The sequence below is a fragment of the Cyphellophora europaea genome (assembly GCF_000365145.1).
Source record: "Cyphellophora europaea CBS 101466 unplaced genomic scaffold supercont1.3, whole genome shotgun sequence".
Taxonomy (NCBI): domain Eukaryota; kingdom Fungi; phylum Ascomycota; class Eurotiomycetes; order Chaetothyriales; family Cyphellophoraceae; genus Cyphellophora; species Cyphellophora europaea.
Genome location: NW_008481809.1, coordinates 2,337,241 through 2,364,171, shown reverse-complemented (window position 1 = coordinate 2,364,171; position 26,931 = coordinate 2,337,241). Strand labels below are relative to the sequence as shown.

At 56.2% G+C, this 26,931-nt stretch overlaps 11 protein-coding genes across 11 annotated transcripts; 7 read left to right on the top strand and 4 right to left on the bottom strand.

The window, feature by feature from the left end:
* Window positions 1-342: 342 nt before the first annotated feature.
* HMPREF1541_03809 (uncharacterized protein) lies at window positions 343-3,822 on the top strand (the record flags this gene model as incomplete). Its single annotated transcript, XM_008718157.1, has 1 exon — window positions 343-3,822. One exon carries the CDS (start codon window positions 343-345, stop codon window positions 3,820-3,822), a length of 3,480 nt encoding a protein of 1,159 aa, XP_008716379.1.
* Window positions 3,823-4,516: 694 nt separating this feature from the next.
* HMPREF1541_03808 (uncharacterized protein) lies at window positions 4,517-6,788 on the top strand (the record flags this gene model as incomplete). Its single annotated transcript, XM_008718156.1, has 7 exons — window positions 4,517-4,558; window positions 4,656-4,843; window positions 4,957-5,074; window positions 5,189-5,917; window positions 5,996-6,428; window positions 6,507-6,558; window positions 6,626-6,788. The coding sequence occupies 7 exons, from the start codon at window positions 4,517-4,519 to the stop codon at window positions 6,786-6,788; spliced, it is 1,725 nt and encodes a 574-aa protein (XP_008716378.1).
* A 392-nt stretch (window positions 6,789-7,180) lies between these two features.
* Window positions 7,181-8,065, top strand: HMPREF1541_03807 (uncharacterized protein; the record flags this gene model as incomplete). The annotated part of the gene is made up of 1 exon (XM_008718155.1): window positions 7,181-8,065. The coding sequence occupies one exon, from the start codon at window positions 7,181-7,183 to the stop codon at window positions 8,063-8,065; it is 885 nt and encodes a 294-aa protein (XP_008716377.1).
* A 200-nt stretch (window positions 8,066-8,265) lies between these two features.
* Window positions 8,266-9,054, bottom strand: HMPREF1541_03806 (uncharacterized protein; the record flags this gene model as incomplete). The annotated part of the gene is made up of 1 exon (XM_008718154.1): window positions 8,266-9,054. One exon carries the CDS (start codon window positions 9,052-9,054, stop codon window positions 8,266-8,268), a length of 789 nt encoding a protein of 262 aa, XP_008716376.1.
* A 598-nt stretch (window positions 9,055-9,652) lies between these two features.
* Window positions 9,653-11,155, bottom strand: HMPREF1541_03805 (uncharacterized protein; the record flags this gene model as incomplete). Its single annotated transcript, XM_008718153.1, has 1 exon — window positions 9,653-11,155. The coding sequence occupies one exon, from the start codon at window positions 11,153-11,155 to the stop codon at window positions 9,653-9,655; it is 1,503 nt and encodes a 500-aa protein (XP_008716375.1).
* A 394-nt stretch (window positions 11,156-11,549) lies between these two features.
* Window positions 11,550-15,032, top strand: HMPREF1541_03804 (uncharacterized protein; the record flags this gene model as incomplete). Its single annotated transcript, XM_008718152.1, has 1 exon — window positions 11,550-15,032. One exon carries the CDS (start codon window positions 11,550-11,552, stop codon window positions 15,030-15,032), a length of 3,483 nt encoding a protein of 1,160 aa, XP_008716374.1.
* Window positions 15,033-15,379: 347 nt separating this feature from the next.
* Window positions 15,380-16,414, bottom strand: HMPREF1541_03803 (uncharacterized protein; the record flags this gene model as incomplete). The annotated part of the gene is made up of 1 exon (XM_008718151.1): window positions 15,380-16,414. One exon carries the CDS (start codon window positions 16,412-16,414, stop codon window positions 15,380-15,382), a length of 1,035 nt encoding a protein of 344 aa, XP_008716373.1.
* Window positions 16,415-17,272: 858 nt separating this feature from the next.
* Window positions 17,273-18,919, top strand: HMPREF1541_03802 (uncharacterized protein; the record flags this gene model as incomplete). The annotated part of the gene is made up of 3 exons (XM_008718150.1): window positions 17,273-17,810; window positions 17,837-18,118; window positions 18,171-18,919. 3 exons carry the CDS (start codon window positions 17,273-17,275, stop codon window positions 18,917-18,919), a joined length of 1,569 nt encoding a protein of 522 aa, XP_008716372.1.
* A 241-nt stretch (window positions 18,920-19,160) lies between these two features.
* HMPREF1541_03801 (uncharacterized protein) lies at window positions 19,161-20,554 on the bottom strand (the record flags this gene model as incomplete). The annotated part of the gene is made up of 2 exons (XM_008718149.1): window positions 19,161-20,416; window positions 20,473-20,554. The coding sequence occupies 2 exons, from the start codon at window positions 20,552-20,554 to the stop codon at window positions 19,161-19,163; spliced, it is 1,338 nt and encodes a 445-aa protein (XP_008716371.1).
* Window positions 20,555-21,793: 1,239 nt separating this feature from the next.
* HMPREF1541_03800 (uncharacterized protein) lies at window positions 21,794-23,381 on the top strand (the record flags this gene model as incomplete). Its single annotated transcript, XM_008718148.1, has 3 exons — window positions 21,794-22,334; window positions 22,380-22,848; window positions 22,901-23,381. 3 exons carry the CDS (start codon window positions 21,794-21,796, stop codon window positions 23,379-23,381), a joined length of 1,491 nt encoding a protein of 496 aa, XP_008716370.1.
* Window positions 23,382-24,990: 1,609 nt separating this feature from the next.
* On the top strand, window positions 24,991-26,826 carry HMPREF1541_03799 (uncharacterized protein; the record flags this gene model as incomplete). The annotated part of the gene is made up of 1 exon (XM_008718147.1): window positions 24,991-26,826. One exon carries the CDS (start codon window positions 24,991-24,993, stop codon window positions 26,824-26,826), a length of 1,836 nt encoding a protein of 611 aa, XP_008716369.1.
* Between the last annotated feature and the right edge of the window lie 105 nt (window positions 26,827-26,931).

Genomic DNA, 26,931 nt, shown 5'->3' with positions numbered 1-26,931 from the left:
CTGCCTGCCCAAAATGGCCTTTCTAGAGCTTCCCAGATTTTTGGGTTGCCACTGCTGCCTCCAGATATTGACAAGGCCCGATGTTCCTGGCGCAGCGACCGGTCGAGCTTGCCAAACAGCACTCTGCTGCTTCGTGAGATTCAACTTGATGTTTCAGCAATCGTCAGGTTCGACGACTATAATACATGCAGATGGTGAGAAGGGAACGCCGATGCTCGATCGTTGTTAAAGTGGTCTCAGATCACGTGATTTGGTGAGGCGCGTCATCGCGTCGCGCTTTTCGCGAAACCTCATCTTGAATCTACTGCCTTGTCAGTGGCATATGTGCCAGTTGATCAGACTATGGACATTGATCAGCGGCCGGCTAAGAAACGCCGTTTCTTTGTCGATGACCCTGAGGACTTGGTTGACCAACAACAGCCTACATCATCTACGCATGCCTCTAGTCGGCCTCCCTCCGCCACCTCCCTGGACCATGAGCGACGTTCGAGCCAAACCGACCCATCTGAAGCCTTACACACGGACCCAGATCAGCAAGAACCCGTCCAATTCGACGCGGACACATTCAAAGCCTTCGTTGGAGAAGAGGTCAAGGATGAGGTCGTCAAAGCCCTGCGTGATGCCGCAAATGGCAACATGGAGAGGGCCATCAACATGTACTTGGACGGTTCGTGGAAGTCGACAATCGCAGCTCGACCGCCCCCTGCGGCTTCTGGATCGAAAAATGTTATGAGTTCCTTCTTCAACACCACAGACCGTAAGCCGTCAGACCCTGTAAAGCCAGAAACTCGGCCGAATCAACCACCCGAGCCGAAACAAGTATTGTTGAGGAATATGCCAAAGGAGAGGTATGTAGGCTCGTTTGGCGCGGCTGGATGGACAACGAAAAGTGGCAACAACATCCTAGTGCATGGAGATACCGTCCGTATCGAGAGAAGCAAAATTGCGCCCAAAACGAAGCTCGGACGGGGAGGGAAAGCTGTACCCATGGTAGGACGCAATCAAAAGCACGATGTGGTTACACGGTTCTGCAATGTCAATGGTGAGGAAATTGGGCGTCTGCCCGAGGATACAGCCAAGTGGGTGTCGACTCTCCTGGACCAAAAGCTCTGCCGATTTGAGGGGACTTGTGTATACGCACCTGAGAAAGTGAGGACAAACGATACGATCTTCCTTCAGCTTCGCGTATACATGCTCAGGAGTGCATTTGGGACGAGCGCCTTTGTTAGCTCAGCCGACGACAACAGGACTACCGGCATCTTCGAGGAGAAGGAAAGTACTGAAGAGAAAGATCTCCGGCTCAGGCAGGTGGCTCTGGTCAAATTGTTCGACGAAATAAACTTGCAGCCGACAACTACCAATGAGACGACTAAAAAGCATAAGAAGCAGGGCCTGCTTCAGGCTGCTGAAATGGCGGAGCAGTACGATAAAGAGAAAGCTTCGAAGCCCAAGACCGGGACTTCTACCCCAACTTCTGAGGAAGAAGATGGCCAGGAGCTTGAGGAGGATCAGCTTGACGCTCTGTATCAGAAGGCACAGTCATTCGATTTCGATACACCGCCAGCCGAGCCTGCATCGACTTTTACCCTGAGCTTGCGCAAATACCAGAAGCAAGCTCTCCATTGGATGTTGAGTAAAGAGAAGGACGAGAAGCCGGATAAGTCAGCCTCCATGCATCCCCTCTGGGAAGAGTATATTTGGCCGATCAAAGACGCTGAAGACACCATCTTGCCCGTCGTGGAAGGCCAGGACAAATTCTATGTCAATCTCTATTCTGGTGAGATCGGTCTCGAGTTCCCGGTGCAGGAACAGAATTGCCTGGGTGGCATCCTTGCGGATGAGATGGGTCTCGGTAAGACGATCGAAATCTACAGCTTGATACACAGCCACCGGCCGGAGCTTGCATCAAACACTGGATCCACATCTGTAAATCAGCTACCACGCCTGCCACAATCGTCCTCTTCCGTGGAGCCTGCACCATACACCACTCTTGTCGTGGCACCCATGTCTCTTCTCGCTCAGTGGGAGTCGGAAGCAGTCAAATCGTCGCAGCCTGGTACCTTAAGAACACTGGTTTACTATGGCGGTGAAAAGACCGTCAACCTGCAGACTCTTTGCGCAAATGCCTCTGTGGCACCTCATGTGATCATCACTAGCTACGGCGTGGTTTTGTCGGAATTCAATCAGGTGGCTGCTAGCAGCGGAGATCGAGGCTCGCATGGTGGTCTGTTCTCAGTCGATTTTTTTCGCGTCATTCTCGACGAGGCACACACGATCAAGAACAGGCAAGCAAAGACTTCGAAAGCATGCTATGAGCTCAAAGCGAAGCACAGATGGGTGCTCACGGGTACGCCCATTGTGAACAGACTTGAAGATTTGTTCAGCTTGGTCCGATTCCTCAAGGTTGAGCCGTGGAGCAACTTCTCTTTTTGGAAAACCTTCATTACGGTGCCATTTGAGTCGAAGGAATTCGTGCGAGCACTGAACGTCGTGCAAACGGTGCTGGAGCCTTTAGTCTTGAGGAGAACCAAGGATATGAAGACGCCTGAGGGTGAAGCGCTTGTGCCACTGCCTTCTCGCACAATCACCGTTGAAGAGGTCGAGCTCTCGCAGACAGAACGAGATGTTTATGATCTAATTCTGACCCGAGCCAAGCGAGCATTTAACGAATCTCTCCAGGCCGGTACATTGATGAAGTCCTACACCACCATCTTCGCGCAGATTCTGCGGCTTCGGCAGTCTTGCTGCCACCCTGTGCTTACTCGCAACAAGGATATTGTTGCGGATGAGGAAGACAAAGCCATTGCTATGGCTGCGGACTCGACCAGTCTTGCCGACGACGTGGATCTGCAAGACCTCATAGCGCGGTTTACCAAAGACACGGATGCAGCAGCCGAAGAGAATGCAGTTGCTGAAAAAGATTCAGCCAGCAGTTTTACAACCAATGCCCTTAGGCAAATACAAACCGAATCCAGTGGCGAATGTCCTATCTGTACAGAAGAGCCCATGATTGATCCTGCAGTGACAGGCTGTTGGCATAGCGCTTGCAAGAAGTGCCTGGAAGATTATGTCAAGCACCAGACTGACAAAGGAGAACTACCTCGATGCTTCGCTTGTCGTGAGACGATCAATACTCGCGACATCTTCGAGGTAGTCAAGCATGAACCTCCTTCTCCAGGCGCATCTTTCGAAGACGAAGACATGTACGGCGGAGAAGAGTCCAAGCTGCCCAAGATTTCCCTCAGGCGTGTCAGGCCGTATTCTCCATCCGCTGCAACGTCGGCGAAGATTGCGGCATTGCTCAAACATCTCTCGGCACAACCTCGTGGGACCAAGTCGGTCGTCTTCTCGCAGTTTACGGCCTATCTGGACTTGATTGCACCACAGCTTAAGCGACACGGATTTGAGCATTTGCGTTTCGACGGCACAATGTCCCAGAAGATCCGGGCCCAGGTCATCCGGGCATTCAGTGCTGAAAACGCGCACGACCCAAAAGCTCCACGAGTGCTGCTTTTATCACTCCGGGCTGGAGGTGTCGGCCTCAACCTCACAGCTGCAAGCAGGTGCTACATGATGGATCCATGGTGGAGCTTTGCAGTTGAAGCTCAAGCCATCGATCGAGTGCATCGCATGGGACAAACCCAAAAAGTTGAAGTGGTGCGTTTCATCACGACGGAGAGCATTGAAGGTAGAATGCTGCGTATACAAGAGAAGAAGATGGCGGTGGCTGGCACGCTGGGAGTAGGACAGTCTGGTGGCGATGGAGGCGATGACGAAAAGAAGCGCCGAAGGGTTGAAGAGCTGGAGCTACTCCTAGGATAAGCCAGGGGGTACAAGCAACATGCAGAGTTGTACTGCTTCGTCATGGTAGCTCGCTAGATTGAGTGGTGACGCGAGTGATTATCATTCACAGGTACGACATTGATCCGCTCGGATAACATCACTCCATTTTCCGTTACCCTGCTGAAGTAGTCCCACAGCTTACCTCCCATGCATCCTGCCAGATCGTATTCCTTTGGCGCTCGACGCTTATGCGCGAGCTGCACCCACTCTCGACGCCTCTCATAAGCGAGGTGTTCCGACCAATCTCTCTCTGGTTGAGGTCTGATGCAAGGTCCGGAAGTACTTCCAGCCGCTTGACGCTGCAAGCATGGCTGCATTTCCCCTCGATGATTGACAGGCACGAGCTACAATTACAGGCCCAGCAACTGCCGTTGACCAATCAGTGCATCATCAAGGAATGCCTGTTGCTATGCTAGCTCCGTGCTGGAAAGAGCCTTATACGAGTTGCCATAATCCATTATTCACTTGCCTGCAGAACCAACCACCAATGATACAACCCCCGGGCTCCTCTTCTATCCTTGACTGCCGTTCAAGCTTTTGCTTTTATTGCCCGCGAAGTCCGACTCTCTCTCATGCTTTGTCGTTTCAAAATCTGCGTTTCGAGACTGAGGACTTTTGGCAAGAGCTTACTTACCCACCAGCAGAAAGCAGAGAGTAGATAGCATAAACGACCATGCAGAGCGATCATCCGGCCCGGGAGCCTGCGTTCGTACAGGTAGGTCTTGTCCAATCCTCTCGAGAGCTTTCAACCTCTTGGAAGAAAGGCGACGAAAAGAAAGTATGCTAAGACGATATCCCGGCCACACATGTAGCCCGGCGACGAATGGAAGCTCGAGCAGGGCCTCACTGCCGCGTCGCTGCCGCTGCTGGACCTCTCCATCCAGGACGAGTCGGAGAGCGAGGCGGAGAGCGCAGGCGCTGCTGCGAAGGCGGATGATATCGCCAAGTTCGACGAGGATCCTGAGGTGGTGTTTGCCGAGGAGAAGGAGGGGTGGCGTGGGTATGTTGTCCGTCCGCAGCCCACTGGCTAGATCGATTTGTTTTTAGAGCACGAACGATGGAGGGAAGGGGGATGTACAGGGGGGTAGTCTGGGCTAATGTGTGAGCCGTCAGGTATATCGAGTGGGAAGACTATCCCGCGAAGAAGGCCAAGGCGCACAGCATTCTGATCTCGCAGACGTTCCCGCCGCCGCCGGAGTTTCAGCTGGAAGTTATCCCGAGCACGAACCCGGTGCTGGAAGGCAAGTAGACGCGTTCCCTCCATCAACTATGGCATGCCCTTTCTTAGGCCCCAGTCTCGTCCCTCGATAAGCTCTCTCCCTCTCTGCCACATCAAGACCATCAGCATGCTGACACACTACCCGTCTCAACAGGCATCCGCTGGAAGCTCTGGCACCGCGCGATCGGCGGGCCCCTGAAGAACGTGCCCGAAGAATCCTGGGAGACGGTCCTTAAAGAAAAACACCCGCAGATGCTGCACTTACTGCAGTTCCCCTACAACGGCGAGCCGCCCAAGAGGCTCGTCACGGAGAAACCCGTAACGCCGAACCCTTTGCACTTTGTGCGCAACCACGGCGGCATCCCCATCATTGACGCGGAGCGCTGGAGCCTGCAGTTGGATGGCCTGGTCAAGGAGCCGCAGGAGCTGACGCTCAGGGATCTCATGGATGAGGCGAGGTTCCCGCGCATGGAGAGGCTGGTGACGATTCAGTGCTCGGGCACCAGGAGGATCGAGCAGATTGGCTTGTATGCGGGGGAGGGGGATGAGATGATCAATGCGCCGTGGGCGGAGGGGGCGATTGGGACGGCCAAGTATGTGGGTGTGAGTTTGAAGAAGGTGATCAAGGCGTGTGGCGGGTTGGTGGACGGGGGCAAGCATCTGGAGCTGGTGGGGGCGGAGACGTATTTTAAGCAGAACCAGGTCATGAACTATGCGGTGAGCGTGCCGTGGGGGAAGGTCAAGGTGGATGAGGTCATGTTGGCCTGGGAGATGAATGGGGAGGTGTTGCCGAGCATTCATGGCGCGCCTGTCAGGGCCGTGGTCATGGGATATATCGGGGCGAGGAGCGTCAAGGTAAGTCTACAGTATACCCATGCCACATGGGACCGCTGGCTCGGAGTGGCCATGGCGGCTAATGTCGACTCGTGATAGTGGCTGTACCGCATCCGAGCCCTCAAGGAACCCACCAGCGCGCCCGTGCAGAGCAGGGAATACCTGTACTTCAACCAGCAGGTCGGCAAGCACAACCAGCGCTGGACAGACGGCATCCAGATCCAGGAGATGCCCGTCAGCTCGGCCATCATGAGCCCGATGAACAAGCAGGTGGTTGTGCATTCGGGCGCGGTCAAAGTCAACGGCTGGGCGTACAGCGGCGGCGGGCGCTGGCCGGAGCGCGTCGAGGTCAGCCGTGACGGCGGCTTTAGCTGGTACGCGGTGCCGCCGCAAAACCTGTCTGAAAAGCACAAGTTTGCGTGGCGCACGTGGTGGCTAGATTTGCCGGTTGATGTCGAGGGCTGGTTGGAGATTGTGGTGAGATGCTGGGATAATTCGCTCAATACACAGCCGACCGAGGTGCGAAATACATGTGAGTTTGTTCCCTCGGGACGCGCCTGTCTCTCTGATCTGGTGTCTTCGAGACCTTGGTGGCTAACGAGAGCAATAGGGAACTGGGGCCTCCACGTGACGAGCTCGGCGCATCGAGTCAAGATCTATAGGTGAGTGGAAATCAGTAGCCCAGCTGTGTGAGAGACTATGGACCTCGAAAGCTGACGCGTAGGGCAGTGTGAACAAGACGAGGGAGCTGACGAAACAACGGCTCAAAGAGTTTGCGAAGCGAGGCGAGAGTCTGGTGCCCATCACGCGGCCGACCGAGTTCCCGTACCAGACCTGGGAGAGCTATGAGGAGCATTTCCAGAAGTTTGGTCCCAGGGATGTGGACGTGTGAGGGCCGATAATGAGGTATGAACCGTGGCACGACCTCGTGGGGGTGGTCGCCAAGGCCACATCAGGCAGTGAATTCGTGGGGGCGGGAATTGTATTGCTGCTCTCCGCCCGAATCTCTTTTGTATCCACGATAATTATCTGCAATGACTCTACAAGACTCGTCTCGCTGAATTTTCCTGCGCGTTGTCCACTGTTTCAACAAGCTGGGCGGTGAGGAGTATCGACTACGACGTTCCATCCTGGCGTCGTACTTGATACGTCGGTGCTACCTCGGCAACAGAACAAGCTACAGAAGACGGTCCTCGATACGTCGGCAGTCTTATCCAGCAGTATAACTCAGAGCCCACTCAACAGTTGCAGAACCTCAAGGCACTACCTTCAAGCCAACTCGCCATGACGGCCCTCGACAATCTGCTCGCGCGCCTCTCCCGGCCCTCGCCGCTCCTCATCGCCGCAACAGCGACCACCCTCCTCATCGCCGTCCCCACCCTCCGCCTCGCCATCCTACAGCGCCAGCTCGCCGCACGCATCACATCACACCAAACCCTCACCGGCGACGACGCGCGCCGAAAAGCCACCTCTGCTTCCTCCTCACCCAAGTCCATCTTTACAACAAAAACAACAACTCCAACTCCCAGCAATAGCCCTTCCCTGCCCGGTCTTGGCGCCTTGAAAGCCAACCTCCCCCCCGCCCTCCTCACCGACCCAGCGGCCCACAACATCTTCTACGACATCTCCACCCTCGCGGTCCCGTCCTCGTCGCTGCCGCCGGCCCTCACGACCCACGACCTCCTGACCGCGTACCTGCAGCACACGCTGACGCTGTTCTCGCGCACGCCGCAGGCGTACGTGCTGTGGGCGATGAGCGGGCGCGAGCAACGGCGCAGTTTCGAGCGGGATTGGATCGAGAGTCTGCCGTTTGAGGAGGGGGGTGTGGTTTGTGGGTTGTATAGGGTTTTGGAGAGGGGGGTTGAGGATGAGGGAAAGAAGGGGTGGGTGTGTTTTGAGATGGGAATGGGGAAGGTGGAGGGGAGGTTGGTTATTGGTGTGGGAGCCCAGGAGGGTGAGGGGGAGGGGGAGGAAGGAGGAAATGGGAAGAAGGAGGGAGGGGTGGAGCGGGAGAGGATGGTGTTTAGTACCGAGACGTGGATGTGGGTGCGGAGGGAGGAGGGGGTGGTGATGCCTATGGAGAGGGCGGTGCCGAGGTTTATGCATAGGGTCGGGAGTTGGTCTTTGTTGGTCAGGGGGACGGAGTGGTTGCAGGGCTTGGGGAGGTGAAGTTGTAGGGGGCCACCGTGCGGTTGCGATCTGTGGTGGCCATTTGTCGGCAAGCATGGCCGCTTCTACCGTGGCTTTGCAATATGGATGAGTCTTGGGACGCTGGCTGGCGTTAGATCATGTTTTTGTCGGCTCCAAATACCCCCCCCAATTTTGTATATGTCCAACATCTATCTACTCTTGTTATACAACCAACCCTGCTACAACCCGTACCCCCTCCACCACGCAAAAGCCGCCGGCCCAGCCACGCCCGCCACGGCGCCCACCAACCCCATCTCAAGCACCGCCCAGACCCACACCGTGCCTACCGCTGGCGCTTTCTTCATCACCGCGTAGTACCCCCGATCATTCGTCAGCATGAGCAGATAGCAGCCCGCCGCATTCGCCACCGCCAAATACACCAAGCTCCGCAGCACCAGCACCGCCGTCCGCACGCCGTCCGATACCCGCACCGGCAGCACATGCCCGCGGAAGAGGTGAACCAACAGCGTCAGCGTCGGGAACGCAATGAATATCGTGTCCCACAGCAGCGGCAGCATCCTCAGCTCCTGCGCGTACTGGTGCATCGTCAGCACCGCGAGCGTGAAGTGCACAGCGCTCAGCGGCAGGCTGAGCAGCAGCGTGTCCATGATGGGTGGGATCTCCGCCACTCCATCCTCCTCCGTCACGATGCCGTCGGAGCCCGTCTGCGCCACAACCTTCCCATCCTGAGTCGTGCTTGATAGGCCGTTGGGTAAGGGGCTCCCATCGAGGGTCCTCACATTGCCGTCGTCGTCGATGGTGACGTTGACGACGTTGGATTCTCGTAGTGTTGGGCCGGCGGGGAGGTGGGACTGGATGGCCTGTCGCTCGGCGGCGATGTCGAGGAGCGTCTTGGCGGGCTTCTTGCTGTTGCGGGGGTCATCCGAGGGCCGCATCGAGGGGATGTCGGATGCCGAGGTGATGGCTTGAGAGGAGCCTTGGGCGCGGCGCTCCTTGCGGTTCCCCATGCTGTGATGATTCGGATATCAGACCGGAGAATTGTTTGAGGTTACTCTTCGAGGGGCCAGCTCATCTGGTTTGATGGCAGAGTGAGCACGGACTCGATGGGTTTTGATTCGACACTCCACCTCCCCAGCGGCTTGCGTAGGTCTGGAGAAGCACTGATGTGTGTGGGATATGAAGAGTAGTAGGAGAAGTTGAAGAGGTCTAAGGTAGAACAGTCACGTGACTCGCCAAGGCTGTCACTTCGTTGACAACGATGGCGATGGCGATGACAACTACAACACGGGATTAGGGAATGGGAGACAATGACACGAATGTGTGCATGAATTTGAGACAATCGATGGTAGCAACCCCAATGCTCGAGGTCTTCGTAGCTCATTCTGTCAAAAGTACCCTTGTGGGAGGCTCGCTGCTATGGAATGTGTATCATCGCCAAACGCTATCGCTCAGCAAGTCCAATCTCCAAGCAAGAGTAGCGATCTGTCAGACCGACAGAAAGACTTTTCAATCGCTTTATCTGCGATTCGCCTCATCCTCGTGTGACCTCACCCGAGACCTGTAGCCCTTTGCCCAGGGTTCATTGCGCAAGGCCAGTCGAAGTCGCTACTGGACCAGGCCACTTGCATAATCCTCGTTGGTGAACTCGCCGAACAAATCATCCGTGCCTTCGCGCTTCGGAGCAGGTGTCGTCGCGCTTCTCTTGCCTTTACCCTTAGCTACCTGCCTCTTCTTGGGCGGCCGACCGCCTTGCACCTCGATCTCATCTGCTCTCCCTTTGCCCTTATCGTTTCGCTTTCGCTTCAGGGAGAATTTTTTCATCCGGAGAGGGACAAGAGTTCGACCGGTACCCTTTACATCTTTGATTTGTAGCGCCTGGCGACACACTGGGCAGCTCCCTGGATGGATCTTATGATTTGGGTGCTCTTGTCTATGCTGGTCTGCGGACCATTTCAGGGTGTCGATGATACATTTGTGGCAAAAGATATGGCCGCATTTGGTGACGGTAGCGCGGCCTAGAATATCCATGCAAATGGGGCATTTGAAAGCGCTGAAGGTGGTACGGCCAGATTCGGTTGCTCCTGCGGGGCGTTGCGACGCAATAGCATCAGCGCGTTGTTTGGCAATGACATCGTTCAGGCCAACCATGTCATCTACGGCGGTCAGATCAATGGCTTCGATCTCGGTGGCCTCGAGCCCGGTAGCTCTCATCTCAGGCTTAAGCGATGGAGGTGTGTCGGGTGAACCTGGTCCGGAAGATAGCGTATTTTCGGGTTCTGGAGAGGGTGACTGTGAAGATGATAAAATGGTGTCCTGTTCAACCTGGTGTTGAAGTTCCTCTTGGAGCTGCCTTGTTCGAGCCTGAGTCCTTAGCCAGGCGTCGTGGTTTTCCCGTTGGCGGCGAATCGCCGCTCGTTCGTCTCGTTCGGAGGAGAATTGTTGGAAATTCCCGAAAAGGCCTCGAGCGTGGGCCTGAAATATGTGCGCACGTTGTGCACGGTCACGTTGGGCTCGGACACGGGCGAGCGAGTCGTCAGGATCAGGTCGTGGCTCTTGAATCCACGGAAGTGGTAGCTGTGGAGGAGCAGCAGCAGGTCCAGAGCCGTAGACAGGCTGGTTAAGCGATGTTGACAAACGCTGGGTTCGTGAGTGACGAGGAACGTCATGCGGATGTGTGGTAGTTGATATATAATCTGCTTCAGCCTCACCGTTCACTTGTGACCGGCTCGTGCCTGGCACTTCACTTAGCTCATTTGAGGGCGTTCGGGTTAGATCGATGAAATTTTCTGCGTGGCTTCCTCTTGAATGAAAGGCCTCTTCAGCGTTGGCAACTGCTCGACTTGCTCGCTGAATCGCACCTGCGAAGGATTCCTCCGGCATATTGGATGAAGGACCGGGCAGGACCGCCTGCCGTCGTGGCACAGGCTCTGGAATTGAAGACAGAATGTCTCGGAACAATCGAGGGGAGGGCAGGCGTAGTGGCCCTCTCCTTTGGGCAGACGAGGGTTCTCGAGGAGCGTTGTAGTGGCCCGTACGGGAGGTGGCAACGGGGTGTTGAGAGGGAGGAGAGGGGAAGGAAATGTAGGCATGGGGCGGCGAGGAGCTCATTTCAAACTAGATTCATGGCCTTGAGGACAATGCTCGGAGTAGAAGACAATGGAATAACGCTGTGAATCGTGCTCCCTCTGCGTGTACGGCACTTCTGGATTCTTCATTCAAAGAAGCAGTTTAGTGATGTCGTCCCACCCCAATCGGTCCTTCCGACGCCTCGTCCTTAACTCCGGGCTTTCGCCTCCACCTATTGCCAATCTGTTTTAGCGTGTCGACACGCCCCTATCGATACGCGCTGAACAGGGGTCTCTGAGTTTTGCAGCCGCAAAGGGAGGGTTGGGAGTTGTGTACAGTGATGATGCGCTGACCCTTCTGGCATCGAGGCCAATAGCAGAAGGCCATCGACAGTCGTCCAACCTCATGTACTATCAACGGTGATAGTGCGCCAGCCATGCTTTGGGCCCCAGCTTCCGGCCAGTGCGCGCGCGGCTACATCAGAACATCGCAGAAGTTCCGGATAAACCCCTACTTTGCCTGTCGCGCGACAGCCATCCTCCGTCGCCACTACGCTGAACATGCCCCCACGAAGGCCACAGCGGACACCAAGACGTTATCGCGACCCTCAGAGGCACGCTTCAATGACATTGGAGTCCAACAACTGAGCAGTAGCGTCCATCCGCAGATCTTCCCAGGCCGTTCTTTCGTACCGCGACCAGAGTTGGTGGACTTGTCTAAAGACCACCTGCGAAGGCACGACCTATTGGGGAAGAACCAAGATGATACGCCACCGGTCGGCCTTGAAGCACCGCCTCTCCAAGGTGATACACTAGACGAGCATTTCCAACGACTGGGTCTGGATGCCTCTGAACCATTTCTCTCCCAAGCGAAGCAGTTCGTGCGGGCAAACCCTCCTCAGCGTCCACGAAAATGGGTTCGACGAAGTGGCTGGACCAAGTACAACAGTGACATGACGACCGAGGAGGTGGATGCACCCAACGAGGAGATGCTGTCATTCGATGTGGAAGTCATGTGGAAGAACAACAGCTATGCCGTTATGGCCTGCGCAGCAAGTCCTACGGCATGGTATGCTTGGATATCACCGTGGCTGCTGGGAGAGACCGAAGATTATCGACAACTAATCCCACTCGGCGATCCCACGAAGCCGCGCATAGTTGTTGGTCATAATATCGGTTATGATCGGGCACGTGTAAAGGAAGAGTATGACCTCCAGCAGTCGCGCAATTTCTTCATTGATACCATGTCATTGCATGTTGCGGTCAATGGCATGTGCTCACGACAGAGACCTACTTGGATGAAGCACAAGAAGAACCGTGACCTACGTGACAAGATGTCCAGTGACCACAATTCAGTTGAGCTTCAGACGATGCTGGAGAGCAAAATGCTCAGCGAAGAAGAGGAAGAGCTTTGGGTCGGCCGAAGCTCTGTGAATTCTCTACGAGATGTGGCGAAGTTCCACTGCGGTGTAACCATCGACAAAGCCCAGCGCGACTACTTCAGCGAACTCGACCGAGATGTCATCGCCGTCAGGTTGGATGAACTCCTTGACTATTGTGCTGCCGACGTGTCAATCACTCATCGAGTCTATACTAAGGTCTTCCCCAATTTTCTCGAGGTCTGCCCACATCCTGTGAGCTTCGGCGCTCTGAGACACCTATCCTCCGTCATTCTACCAGTAAACGAAACTTGGCAGCAATATCTCGACAATGCCGATGCGACCTACAATGAGCGTCTCAAGGCCGTTGAAGACCGTCTGTCTCAGCTATGCGATGAAGCGCTAAAGACCAAAGACAAACCAGAAGTGTATAATAATGACCCATGGCTGGCCCAGCTGGATTGGGCCGGACAAGAAATCAGATACAAGAAGCAGAAGAAAAAGGGTGATCCACTGGTGCCAGTCGCTAGACAGAAGATGCCTGGGATGCCCAACTGGTACCGGGATCTGTTTCCCTCCAGTAAGGGTCCGTTGAACTTGACGGTCAGGACCCGTATTGCTCCTCTCCTGCTGAAGCTATCCTGGGATGGATATCCCTTGACTTGGTCAGACAAGAATGGCTGGACATTTCAAGTTCCTCTCAAAGACGAGGCCAAGTACGAAAACAGCAATATGGTCAGGGCCGATATGTCAGAGGAAACGAATTTGACACTAAAGGAAGATTCTCGTCATACCTACTTCAAACTACCACACAAGGACGGTCCAACAGCGCGTTGCGTCTCGCCACTTGCGAAAGGCTACCTTCAGTATTTCGAGTCTGGATCATTGTCGTCGCGATTCGAGCTGGCGAAACAAGCCTTGGATATGAATGCCTCCTGTTCATACTGGATCTCGGCGCGGGACCGTATCCGATCGCAGATGGTCATATATGAGTCTGATCTCGATCAAACTCGAAAGCAATCCAAGCAAGGCTTCATACTGCCTCAGGTTATCCCGATGGGCACGATTACACGTCGAGCCGTGGAGAACACCTGGCTCACTGCCTCCAACGCAAAGAAGAACCGGGTGGGATCAGAGCTCAAGGCGATGGTCAAGGCGCCTCCGGGTCACGTCTTCGTTGGCGCCGATGTCGATAGTGAAGAGCTATGGATTGCCTCGCTGGTCGGAGACGCTCAATTCCAGCTTCATGGCGGGAACGCCATAGGCTTCATGACTCTCGAAGGCACCAAAGCCGCTGGGACAGATCTTCATTCGAAGACTGCTAAGATCCTTGGAATCTCACGCAACGACGCCAAAGTCTTCAATTACGGACGGATCTATGGTGCCGGCTTGAAGTTTGCCTCAATGTTGCTCCGTCAATTCAACCCAACTCTCACCGAGAAGCAAACGACGGAGATTGCAGAAAAGCTCTATAAGGAGACCAAAGGCACGCGCACTCGTCGCAAGGCTCTGGGTCCCGGCACCTTCTGGCGCGGCGGCACCGAGTCTTTCGTTTTCAACAAGCTCGAAGAGTTTGCTGAGCAGGAACGCCCACGCACGCCTGTTCTCGGTGCCGGCATCACTGAGGCTCTTATGCGTCGTTTCATCAATCAAGGTGGCTTCATGACCTCACGCATCAATTGGGCGATTCAGTCCTCTGGTGTCGACTACTTACATCTTCTCATCATTTCCATGGACTACCTAATTCGGCGCTTCAATCTCCAAGCCAGGTTGGCCATCACTGTCCACGACGAAATCCGCTATCTTGTCAAAGACGCCGACAAATACAAAGCCGCCATGGCACTCCAGATCGCCAACCTTTGGACTCGTGCCATGTTCTCGCAGCAAATGGGCATCGATGATCTGCCGCAGAGCTGCGCCTTCTTTAGTGCCGTTGACATCGACCACGTCCTTCGCAAAGAGGTCGACATGAATTGCGTGACCCCAAGCCACCCCACGCCCATCCCCGTAGGCGAGTCGCTCGATATCTCGCAGCTCCTCGACAAGGGCGACGCCGCCAAGCTGGACGAATCCATCATCCCCGCATCGCCTATTGACCTCAGTCAGTACGAATACGTTCCCCGACAGCCCGTCATGGAGTCCCTCAGCAGCTCATCGCCTTCCGCCTCGTCCCTGGCCTACCTGCGCGCGCAAATCACCGCAGACGACAAGGAACTCCGCGCCATCGTCAAAGAGGCCGAGAGCGGTCCCGTAGGCTCCGGCGGCGGCACGGCGAGTGGAAGCGGCAAGCTTGTGTCAGCGCCGAAGCCACGCGGTCGAAGGCCCAAGCCCAAGGTGCCGCCGCCACCGTATGCGCAGCCGCAGCAGGCGGTGCTCATGGAGGTGGAGGATCGCTGGAATGCGGGTTTCAAGAGGGCGATGGGCCATGGAAAGGAGACGAGGCCCTGGTTGATAAACGCTGGTGGCGGTGGCACCGGCGGTGGCGCGGCGAGTAAGGGGAGTTGGGGTAAGGGGTGGGCGAGAGATGGGTGGGAGGTTTGAAGTCGCCGAATTATATGGATGGGGACGGGAGTCCTTCCTCGCTTTTCTGTAGTTGTATGAACGAATTCACGGCTAAGATTATGTCTGGCAGGGAAGACGAACGCCACCGAAAGGTTTTCTTCTGTATGTGTTTGTTCTGGAAAGCTGGTGTACGATTATTATGTTGTACAGTGTATGCATGGGCGTGGCATGGCGAGCACGCGTTCCATCGTCTATTCTAGTGTAATGTACAAGCCCTTTTTGAAGCGTCATCATATCGTCCTTGAGATCATCGGGTTCTCAACTTTGCAAAGCCGGTGCGCGCTTGCCTAGTTCAACATGAACCAGTCGCTGCATTTGACGCTCCGTCAGGTCTTCAGCTGAGCAGCGGCTCGCTTCTGGGCCTTGAGCTCCTTTCTAGCTTGGCTCACACTGCCGCCCAGACCCTCCAGCATGTTGTCCCTATCTTGCAAGCCCTCCTCGGTCACGTCATCGAGCACAAACCGGCCCATCTCACCAGCCCTCCAGCGTTGGATGAATTGAAGCGCTGACGCATCGAAGTCGGGCACGCCGCCCTTCTTGAGCCGCCCTTGCTTGTGTGCGAGTCCGGTCAAGACGACTCCAATGTCATTCGTTGGCTCTGGATGGAACATGGCGTACAGGGATGGGTCGTGCAGGTTCAGGTGGTAGAGTAGATAGTCGGCCACCGTCGTTGGTGGGACAATCGTGTCTTTGACGCTGCCACATAGACAGAGCTTGAGCATGCTCTCTGCGTCGGGCGCGTACGTGACGAAGACACCGGGAGTGTCAACGACGTAGACGCTGCCCGCATCGCCCTCGGATTCCTCGCCCTGGATGATCTTGACTGCGGATTCGATCTTGCGGGTCACGCCAGGCTGGTTACCGGTCCGAGAGGCTTTGCGTTTGTTGAGGCTGAGTTGGCGCAGGGAATTTAGCAGCGTGGACTTGCCGACGTTGGGCATGCCAACGATGAGGACTCGTGTGCCGAAGAGATGGGAGTTTGAGGCAGTCGAGGCATGCGTGCGGCAGAAGTCTAGGATGGAACGGATGCCTTGTTTCGACGTGGAAGACGTGAAGAGCGTAGGCGTTGGTTGAAACCACTTTGCGACTATGCGTTCCCTGGCAGTGTCTGCCGCTGTGTAATTGCTCCCGAGATCTTGCTGGGTGTAGACGATGAGGCGCGGGCGCTCACCGAGGTGCTGCTCAAATGTGGGGTTGCGAGAGGACAGAGGTGTGCGGTAATCGCGGCATTCAATCACTAGATCGATGCTGGAAAGCAGAGTCTTCATGCGCGAGAGGCCGGCAGCATGATGGCCTAAGTAGTAGGATCGTGGGATCGAAGAGAGATGAGGGAATGCGCGGCGAGGAACGAATGCCGCCATCTGGTGGGGATGGTGAGTCTATGCGCCGACTCGTATACGGTTGCCATCATGCTACCGGTGAGTACATGAATGGGTGTGGTAGACTTGGGTCGTGTGTGAAGACAACCCGGGTTGCCGTTGATTCGAACCTGTCCAGGACCCCGTCGAGTGTCAGAAGGAATCTGGCCCTGTCGGCCACCGGAGTCTGGGTGCATCCCCTCCGCCGACCATCCTCGCTGCCAACCTAGCACTCTCTTGCAGCATTCACTTCATGCCGAGAGAAATGCCTGATATCAAAAGAGCAAACACTTACCATAACAAGTAACACAGCAAACCTCAGGACGGAGGGCGTGAGCTTCAGTGTGCTGCTGAGTTCAGGTCCTGGCTGCATGGTAAATGCCAAGTGATCTAAAATGCGACCCTCAATGCGATCGCAGGGCATGATGGCATTGATTGAGCACGGTGAGATCCTTAAGCTGACACAGGTCTGTAATCAGTCAGAGCCTGGCCATCGAACATAGAGCCCGGCTGGCCTCACAAGGCAACCTGGCTGGCCATGCGTGGAATAAGTACGACTTGGCCTCTTCGCTTCCGCAACGTACGCGGTAGCCAAAGGGGGCCTTACAGTGCCTCTGCAGCTACCTACAAGCAACGCTGTCTTGGACGGAGGCATATATCGCGTGGACCTCTGGTGAGAATAACACTGCTGACATGAGGACGGGCAGACCTTGGCCCGACTCATTTAAGAGAGGCGCTTCTCAGGCTTGGGCCTGACCCATGTCAGCATTGCGCCGTATTTGTCTTCTCTCATCTACAGGCAGATTCAAACCCGGGCTGAAAAGCTTTCTACTCGGACAATCCTCAACAGACAAGACCGATATGGCAGGATACATCGCCAATGCCGTTCTGCTGGCCACAGTGTGCCTCATCGGCGGGCTCGTCTACGCCACAATCTACAATCTTTACATATCGCCCTTGAAAGTCTATCCCGGACCAGTATCGCATGCCATTTCTAGACTCCCCCTGGACATTGCTCGTCTCCGAGGAAATCATCACAAGCACCTTCGTTGGCTTCACGACAAGTATGGTCCGGTCGCACGGGTGGCCCCCGGTGAAGTGTCAACCATCAAGGGCAAAAGCTGGGCCGAGATATATGGCCCTCGCATTGGCCGACTAGAGATGCCCAAGGCCGACCTTGGGCATAGACTCAATGGTGTTCACGGCATATTGACTGCCCCAACGCGAGGCCAGCACAGGCGACAACGCCGCATGCTAGCGCATGCTTTCTCTGCACAAGGGCTCCGCGAACAGGAGAATCGGATCAATCATTTCGTCAATCTCCTCATGGTCGGCCTGACAGAGCGTGCTAATATCGCTCCGGTGGATATGGCTGAGTGGTTTCACTGGACGAGCTTCGGTAATTATTTGCATCCTTGCTACCAGTTCGGCTCGCTAACGTTGCCATGGACGTTATTGGCGATCTTGCATTTGGCGAGACTTTTGGCTGCTTGGAGTCGCAGTCCACTCACGAATGGATAGATTTTGTCCTGAAAGGCTTCAAAGCTGCCGTCATCTTCTTGATGGCGGAGCAATGGGGCGTGGTTGGCCTGCTCATGCACCTAATCCCAAACAAGATGATGGAGGACAGACGGAAGAACTTCGACTTTCTGGTCGATAAATTACAGAGAAGAGTTGCTCGCGGCAAGGACCGCGGAGATTTCTGGGGTGTGTTCCATTTCCCTTCGGATGCCACGCGTTGCTGCTGACAGCCCGACAGACCACGTCTTGAAGCACGACATACACACCGTGCCCGTCGACCTGCACTCGCCAGAGACGCGCGGCACGACCATCGAAGAAATGCAAAGCTGCGCCGGCGATCTTGTCCTCGCCGGATCCGAAACCACCGCCACCCTCCTCAGCGGCGTCGTCTTCCATCTGCTGCAAAACCCCGCCGTCCGAGAGCGCGTCACGGCCGAAGTCCGGACCACATTCGCAGACGAGTCATCCATCAACCTCCTCTCCGTCACCCCGGACAAGCTCCCCTACATGGACGCCACCCTCCAAGAAACCATGCGGCGCTACCCACCCGTGGGCCTCACCGTGCCGCGCAAGATCCCCCTTGGTGGTGACACCGTCGACGGCGTCTTCCTCCCCGAAAACACCCGCATCAGCATCCCGCACATCATCGCCTACAACTCGCCCTACAACTTCGCGCGGCCGCTGGAATTCCTCCCGGAGCGCTGGCTGCCCGATCGACCCCAGGAATTCGCCAACGACAACCCGGACAATGTGTTCCAGCCCTTCAGCGCGGGCCCGAGGAACTGCATCGGCATGAATCTCGCGAGGGCCGAGATGAGGCTGGTCTTGTCGAGGCTGCTGTGGCGCTTTGATCTGGAGAAGCCGGCGGGGGCGGGGACGGTGTGGGATGGGTGGTTGGAGGGGCAGAAGATGTGGTTGTTGTGGTTTAAGGATCCGCTGATGGTGAGCCTGAAGACGAGGGAAGGGGTGGTGGATGTCAAGGCTTGATCTTTGAGCGGGCTTTTTGGGGTTCAGAGTAGAGGAAAAGAAGATTCGCTTCACGTGTGTGGGAAAGGTTTCGTGGGCGAAGCGATGTGCTTCGTCGATGCTACACTTTGTCTGAGATTGACAATACTCGCCGCGACAAGAATAAATGCGGCTTACCATTGACGACAAGAAGCGCTGGTTCGGAAATATTAGGAAAGCTACACAGCTACGTTCACAATGTATATGCGACCGCTTCTCCTTCTCACAATCTCGCCTCCCTCCTCAGGACCTGCAAGTCATGTCGACTCAGCTCGCCCAGACTCTTCTTCCCGATGTTTCCGAGCATGTTGTCCGTGTCCGCCAGCAGGCACTTGAACACATGCTCAACGCCAGCCTGGCCGCCCATAGCCAGCCCGTACATGAAGGGTCTCCCGATCAAGACAGCCTTCGCACCCAGTGCTAGCGCCTTCAGCACATCGCTTCCTGTTCGGATCCCGCTGTCGAAGAGGACAGTCAGGCCACTCTTCTTGACTCGCTCGTCGGCTCCAATCTCTGCCAGTGCGTCCAGACTAGCAATCGCGCCATCAACCTGCCTACCGCCGTGATTGCTTACAATGATCCCATCTACACCATGTTCGATAGCCAAATGTGCGTCCTCGACCGTCTGGATCCCCTTCAACACGATCGGGCCATCCCACAGGCCGCGCAATATCTCCAAGTGCTTCCACTCCCGGTAAGTGCCCGAGTTGAGCACCGACAGCCACTCCCGCGCCTTGGGCATGTTGCGGAGATTCCGCAAAACCTTGGCCGCGCCGAAGACGCTGCCGGGCCTACGCAAAATATCCATTACCTCGCGTAGCTTCTGGCCACCATTAAGACGAGCCTCCTGTTGCTGCTCTTGGAATATCTCGTCGAAGACTGGATCGGTAAAGCCAATGGCACAGCCTTCGCCGTAGATGAAGGGTAGATAGCTGTCGTCCAGATCGGTTGGACGCCACGCAAGGGCAAAGGTGTCGAGTGTCACCACCAGGACCTCGTAGCCGTTGGCCTTGGCGCGGCCGAGTAGCGAGGCGGTGACTTCCTCGTGCTGCGGTCGTGGCCAGTATAGCTGGTACCAGCGCTTGCCGTTGCCGTTGGCAGCGGCGATTTGCTCAATGGATCGGGTGGCTGCGGTGGAGAGAATCATGGGAACTTTAAGGTTTGCACAGGCGCGCGCCGTAGCTTCTTCGCCGTCAGAGTGCATGATGGACTGGACGCCGACTGGGGCGGCAAGGATGGGGTGTGGGTAGGCGGTGCCGAAGAGGTTGACGGAGAGGTCCCTTCGGGTGGCATTGACCAGCATGCGAGGGCGCAGCCGGTAGTTGTGGAAGGCAGACAGGTTGGCGGCATGGGTCGAGGCGGTGCCGGCACTACCAAAGACATAGCCGAAGTTGGAGGCGGGAACGGATGCTTTGGCGGCGGCTTCCCATTGTGCTGGCTTGGTGGAGTAAGATGGCGCTCGCAGGGAGGCGTAGATGTCTAGAGAGCTGTCAGTAGTCATTTTCAAGTCGAACGGTGTGGAGTGAGCGTCTTACCGCGTTGGAAGACGGATGGAGCCGCTGGATCTGGCTCGGGATAGTCCTGGTTGAGGTGCTTGAGGCGCTTGACCGTCGACATGATGAACGCTCTCTGTGTCTACACAGATGCTCTGGTGTCTTGAGGCTCTAAGGATAAGGAAGCAAGGTAACGCCGTGCCCAAGGTACTCTAGGTACCACTTGAGGGGTGGACGTGGCTGCTTACAAGGCAACCGAGGCTCAATGTATCATAGGGTTAGGGCATGGTCCCACAGTACCCACAAGGCGTTCACGTCGCTGCTGCTTCTTGCGACGTCGCCGGTCAACTTCCATCATGAACTTGTCTGACGTCGGTTTGCGTGTGAGAGACTTCGCACCGCTGGGCCTGTCGATATGCACTGCTTGTGTAACCATTGGAGTCACTGTGCCACTTTGACATGCCACGCGGCGGTCAACATGTGAGCCCTGAACCCCCCTTTACCCATATCATACTCCAGCCGTCACACTTGCTTTGCCAGCGAATGAGGCTACAATGCCTCGATCTTCGTCTGAAAGCAGTCCCATCGCTTGCTGCTACCGGAAGCCATCACAGGCCGCTAAGCCCCGGGATCTGCGGTGCTCAGTCTTTTGTTAATACTACCCAGTACGCGGAGAAGGACCAGACGCGTGACAGCTGGCACAGCTGCTACAGCTGCAACATGTTCGACTTGATTCATTCTCTCAAACGCTCTGACCAACCAGTGAGCCTCGTTGAGACGCGAACCGCACCTCAACTAGGCAGTCTGTTCCCAGCCATGTCTGCGGGGAAGATGCTGATAACGCTACCCCACTAACCCCCAACCGGTATCGTCCAGGCACCAGACTCTCCCCTATCAATGGTCAGCGTTGTCATCTATCAGCACAAAGCACTCTGTGTGGTGGAGGACATTCTCGATGTGTGGATCTGCCACGGCTGATTCCCACGCTTGGTGAACGCATCGTACTTGACTTCAGCCAACAGCGACCCTTGCACCGGCCCATACAGCCGGTGGTACAGACCGTCAACATCCTCATAAGGTGACTGTTCGGAGACACCCGCCATACTATTCCATCGCCTTCAGAATCAAAATCAGCTTCTTGTATTGGCATTCACGCTGGAGGAACCTCGTTCGTGTTGAGAAGCTCCGACTTCCGCTGTGGAAATCCCGAAGTGTACTTCCCGCACCAAGTATCCCGCGCACACGTGCTTGCTCCCGTATCCGAGCCCAGCACGTATCTATATTCACTCCCAAGCCGAATCTGAGAGTCTTTGAGAGTCTTCTGAACAACTCCCGTCACTTCTGTTGACCGAGCTTCCGCGCCATGAACGAGGCGACCGCTCTTTGGGCAGGGTTGGCTCTGTGCCTCGGCCTCGTCACCTACCTCAGTCTCAGCCAGCGCCAACGCGAGTTGATCGCCAGAAGGTTCTCAATCCGAGGACGACGAGCCTCTGCGGCAAATACACCCCCGCGATCCTTGTCGCCCGAAAAGAAGGTCCCTACCAATGCGGCACCCAGATCCAACGAGTATGCCAGTATTTTCCCGCCATCCCCACGCGACACTCTCGAGCAGATCGCGCCTACATTGACACCCTCCCAACGCGAACAACTTGGTGATCTTGACTTTGATGACAAGACTTTCCAGCATAACATTATAGGCTGGGAAGAAGATTTCCGAACCTGTGATGAGTCAAAGTACATCGCCAGCGGCTTCTCTGTCAAGGAAGTCAGAGCCCTCGGCGACTTCCCTGACTATTCGCTACTAAGTGGTGTACCTAAACCAGAACCGTACACGGAGTTTGATATCAACAAGGCCATTCCGCGACCTTATCGTCCCTTCAGATGGGGCTATCATCAGACCATGTGTAAGTCCGACCCGTGGTGACTTCTCCATAGTCTGACATCCGCAGCCTTGACCAAGTTGGAGCCAGACTGGTGGATCGAGCTGGAAAACACATACAAAGACCGTATCGCTCAGCGTAAGGCACTCTATGCGAAGCATGGCGAGTCGGTGCTTGCGTGGCTGCCTGGCTCCGAGCTCGCCTGCAAAGAGCTCATGGAGATGGTCTTGCAATATGTGACCCTTCGTTATCCTCACTATTTCACCCTCGATCAGGACAAGAAGATCTTCGAGAACAAGATTCTTGGCACAATGCAAGATGTCAGCAAGAAGCATCCGATATTGGTCCTTCTGGACAACATTCCCGAGGATTTTGGCATAATGCTTCGTAATCCGGATACAGGGTATTATCACCTCCGAGCGGGCATTATTTGTTCGGCCTTGGGTTGGAACGTCGGCACAAAGCTTGGGCTCCAGCTGCATCAAATACATGCGCCAATTCCGGATTACAAGGAGAAGATGCAATTCAGCATGGACAGGTACGCCTTTTGCGACCGCGTTGGACGCTTCAAGTTACTGACCTACAACTAGATTCTTCACCAAGATGCCTGCAAACAAGCCGATCCAGCGTGGCTCGTGGGGCCTTGAAGTCGACCAGCCACTGTACATGCCTCCAGGAGACCCACACGAGAAGTACCGTGACTTTCAGTCTCCAGACCTGACCGTCGACCGCTGCCATCTGCGCGTAGATTGGCAAACACTCCGCCGCCTACCCCTATCGGCAAGCATCGTGTTCAATTTCAAGGCCGTCTTCACCCCGGTGAAAGATTTCCGAGATGAGCCTTACGTGCCTAGCCTCATTCTCAAGGTCCTGCGGGAAGGCAAAGAAAACCTCATGAAGTACAAAAATACGTGGCACACCGAACATGTGGTAATTCCAGCGCTTGACGCCTATGAGAAAGAGCAGATAGAGCAAGGCATCATTGAAAAGGGCTGGGAGCCCAAGACACTGGAAGAGTCGCCGTGGTACCCGGGGTGGCAGGAAAAGTGGCGTGCCCGACAGGGTTTCTAATACGTGTAGGGCGATATACCTATAGTATACGTGTGCCCAAAATGTTCATCGAAATACCGTAGAGCTTCGTCTCTCCTCGCCTTCCTTCAGCACGCGCCACCATCTCCCGTTTTCTCCTCAGAAGCGTGGACCATGGGTAAGTGCTCAACTCTGCTGTGTCTTAGCATGCAGACAAAGCCCAGAATACCAGTCGTTTCCCATTGTCATCCCATTGTCAGTCCATATAGTCTTCTTTGTGCAACAGCATCACGCCTGCATTGTCCTCGAACCGAGCTCTTTTAAGAATAAAGAATGAAGTGTCACCTTGCGCCGGGCAACTGCATCGCCGACCAAAGCCCAAGTCACGGCAGCTCTTCGCAATGAAGAAGAAAACACAAGACGACTACGCCACCAGGGCGGACAGAATACACGAGCAGGCGGTGGAAATGGAGACCAAATTGGCCGTACATGCGCGCGAGCGTCGCAGGCTGGGTCGAGAGATGGGCGTGGTGCACGAGTACTTCCCAGAGGAAGGCAAGGAACAGCATTACTGGCGAGATTCTCGGGAGCGAGACCCTTCCGTCGTGCAGAAGCGGGAAGAGCACGAAGACTTGTGCCGAGAAGGACGGTTCGCCGACGCCAGAGACGCGTACGAGGACTTCAAGGCCGCCTACCACGGCCAGGACAGGATTAATCCGCGCTGGCCCGCGCGCGACAGGCTGCTCGCTCGCCAGTACCTCGAGCAGAAGCGCCACGTGCACAATCCGGTGTGGGATCCCGAGGGACTGGTGCCCAAGCGGGCGGTCAAGGATGCGCGGGGCCTCTCGAGCGCGCTGCTCGGCGCGTGGTACCATAACTTCACGGTGCGACTGTTGGCGCAGGCCATGCGGGCAGATCCTCGGGCGAAGGCCAGATATATCAGAAGGTGCAGCCGTTCGCAATGCTGGTGAAACTTGAAACGCTTGGGGACCCGGACTGGGTGCAGGCCATCCCGGCGCTGGTACGGGACAAGATCGTAGAGACGGAGACGGGTCAGTTGAAGAAGCTATGGGCCTCTTTGGTGCACACCCGTGGCCTGGAGAAGCTCGAGTGCATCGAGTTCCTCCTGATGCCTCGGTTGGTCAGCAAATATGGCAGCACGACGCGCAAGTTCACACACGAGCATGCGGTGCAGTGGCGGATGGACAAGGAGGTGCGTCTGTTCTTCCGCTGGGTGTTCGCTGATGATACACAGGTCACGGATCGCACGAGGGGCGTGGAGGGCGTGGTTGAGTTTGTTCGTGAGTCGGTGGCCGGCAAGAAGGAGGGCTCTGTCATGTATCAGGGCGTCACACACGAGTGGACCAAGCGTGGGACTACATGGGAGACGTTCTCGGAGTCTATGGCGGAACCGTGGGTGGTAATGAAGGAGAGATGAAGTGGTGATGTGGTGGAATAGTGGGGAGGTCTAGATCTTATAACCTGGCCAATTGGAGGGCAGTATTGTATTATGTAATCTCGTGCCCTTCTTCGCGTCACCGAAATCGTGTCGATCCGATGGCACGACTTCAACTTCACCAACATGCTTCCTTTCCTCCGTCGCTTCTGCACCATGCGTCGCGTACACTAGAACACCAATAGTTCCATCAATATGGATTGGGCAGCCCCCAACCTCCCCATTCCCGCCCCCAACAAAGGCGACACCGCCGCTGCCACCTTCGATGCCAAGCTCCAGAAGGAACTGTCCCGCCTGGACAGCAGCGTCCCCTTCAACCCGCGCACCGCCTACCTGCACCACACCTGGGCGCAGACCTTCTTCTCCCGCCCAGAGTTCTACTTTCAGCCCGCCAGTGTCCCGGAGTTGCAGAAGATCGTCACCCTCGCCCGCCGTCTGCGCAAGCGACTCTGCGTCACCGGTTTCGGCCACTCCCCCTCGGACATCACCTGCACCTCCTCATGGCTCATCAACCTCGACAATCTGAACCGTGTGCTTGACCTACAGTCCTCTGGCGTCGTGCGCTTTGAGGGCGGCATCTCCTTGCACGACCTCAACGCCGAGCTCGCAGGCCACGGCCTCACGCTGCCTAACCTCGGCAGTATCGATGTGCAGTCTGTGGCCGGCTCCATCGCCACGGGCACCCATGGCTCGTCCCTAAGGCACGGCCTGATATCCTCGTCCATTCTCTCCCTGACACTCCTGCTCTCTAACTCCCAACTCATCACTTGCTCCCCGGACAAGAATCCGGAACTCTTCCGCGCCGCGCTCGTCTCCCTTGGCTCCCTCGGCATCATCGTCGAGATCACCATGCAGGTGGTGCCGGACTTCAACATCTCCTGGACTCAGTCACTGCACTCGCTCTCCTCCGTCCTGGCCAGATGGTCCACCAATCTCTGGACCCAGCAGGAATACACCCGCGTCTGGTGGATGCCCTACTCACAACGTGCAGTCATTTGGTCCGCCACCAAAACCACCGAACCACTCCGCTCCCCCGAGACGACCTTCTACGGCGGCGCCTTCGGCTACTACCTCTACCACAACCTGCTCTACCTCGCCCACTACATCCCCCGTATCCTCCCCACCGTCGAATGGCTCATCTTTGGCATGCAATACGGCTTTCGGCCGGGCGACTACACCATGTCCGCCGTGCAACCCGCGCGCGAAGGCCTGCTCATGGACTGCCTCTACTCGCAATTCGTCAACGAATGGGCGCTCCCCCTCTCCCGCGGCCCCGAAGCCATCACGCGCCTCGACGCCTGGATCCACAACAAACCGCAGTCCCAACACGGCATCCCCTTCTCCCCCGGCGGCGTCTGGGTGCACTGCCCCATCGAAGTGCGCGTCTCCACGACGGAAACCGAGAACAACCGCACCGGCGTCCGCGCCTACCTCGACCCCCTGCACGAGCACGAACCCACCCTGTACCTCAACGCCACGCTCTACCGGCCCTACGGCAAGGACCCGCCCTGCTGGAAACGCTACTACCAGGCCTTTGAGTGGCTGATGCGCGACCTGGGCGGCCGGCCGCACTGGGCCAAGAACTTTGAGTGGACATCGAAACAGGAGATTGCAGACATGTACGGCGACGACATGCAGGCCTGGCTGAAGGTGCGCGCCGACGTCGATCCTGATGGCTTGTTTGTCGGCGAGTGGCAGAGACGCACCCTTATGATCGGCCCCGACGATGACGAAAGCAACGCTACTATAATCGGAGGTGAGTGGAAGCGCCACGTTGGCAAGATGGGCCGCAAGTGGGGCGACGGTCTGTTCTGGGAAGGGGAGCTGAATAATGTCAGCCAGAGGATCGGGGAAGAGGCGGAGGGCGCTAGCGTTAAGGCTGATGCTCAAGGTGCGCTGCGTGGTGGGAAGAAGGAGGGGGAGCAAGGCGACGATACGCCCAGTCCGCCCTCGCCCGCGACGGCAACCAGTGAGGAGAGTTTCGACTACATGGCGAAGGGGGAGGCGAGCGTTTATGCCGTGAGGGAGTAGGTGATTGACTGTCGGGAAGAGGGCGATGGAGAGAATGTGTCGGGGGATCATAGAAGGAAGGGGAGGAAGATTGGGTGGTTGTGTCGAGCATATCGTGGTGATCGC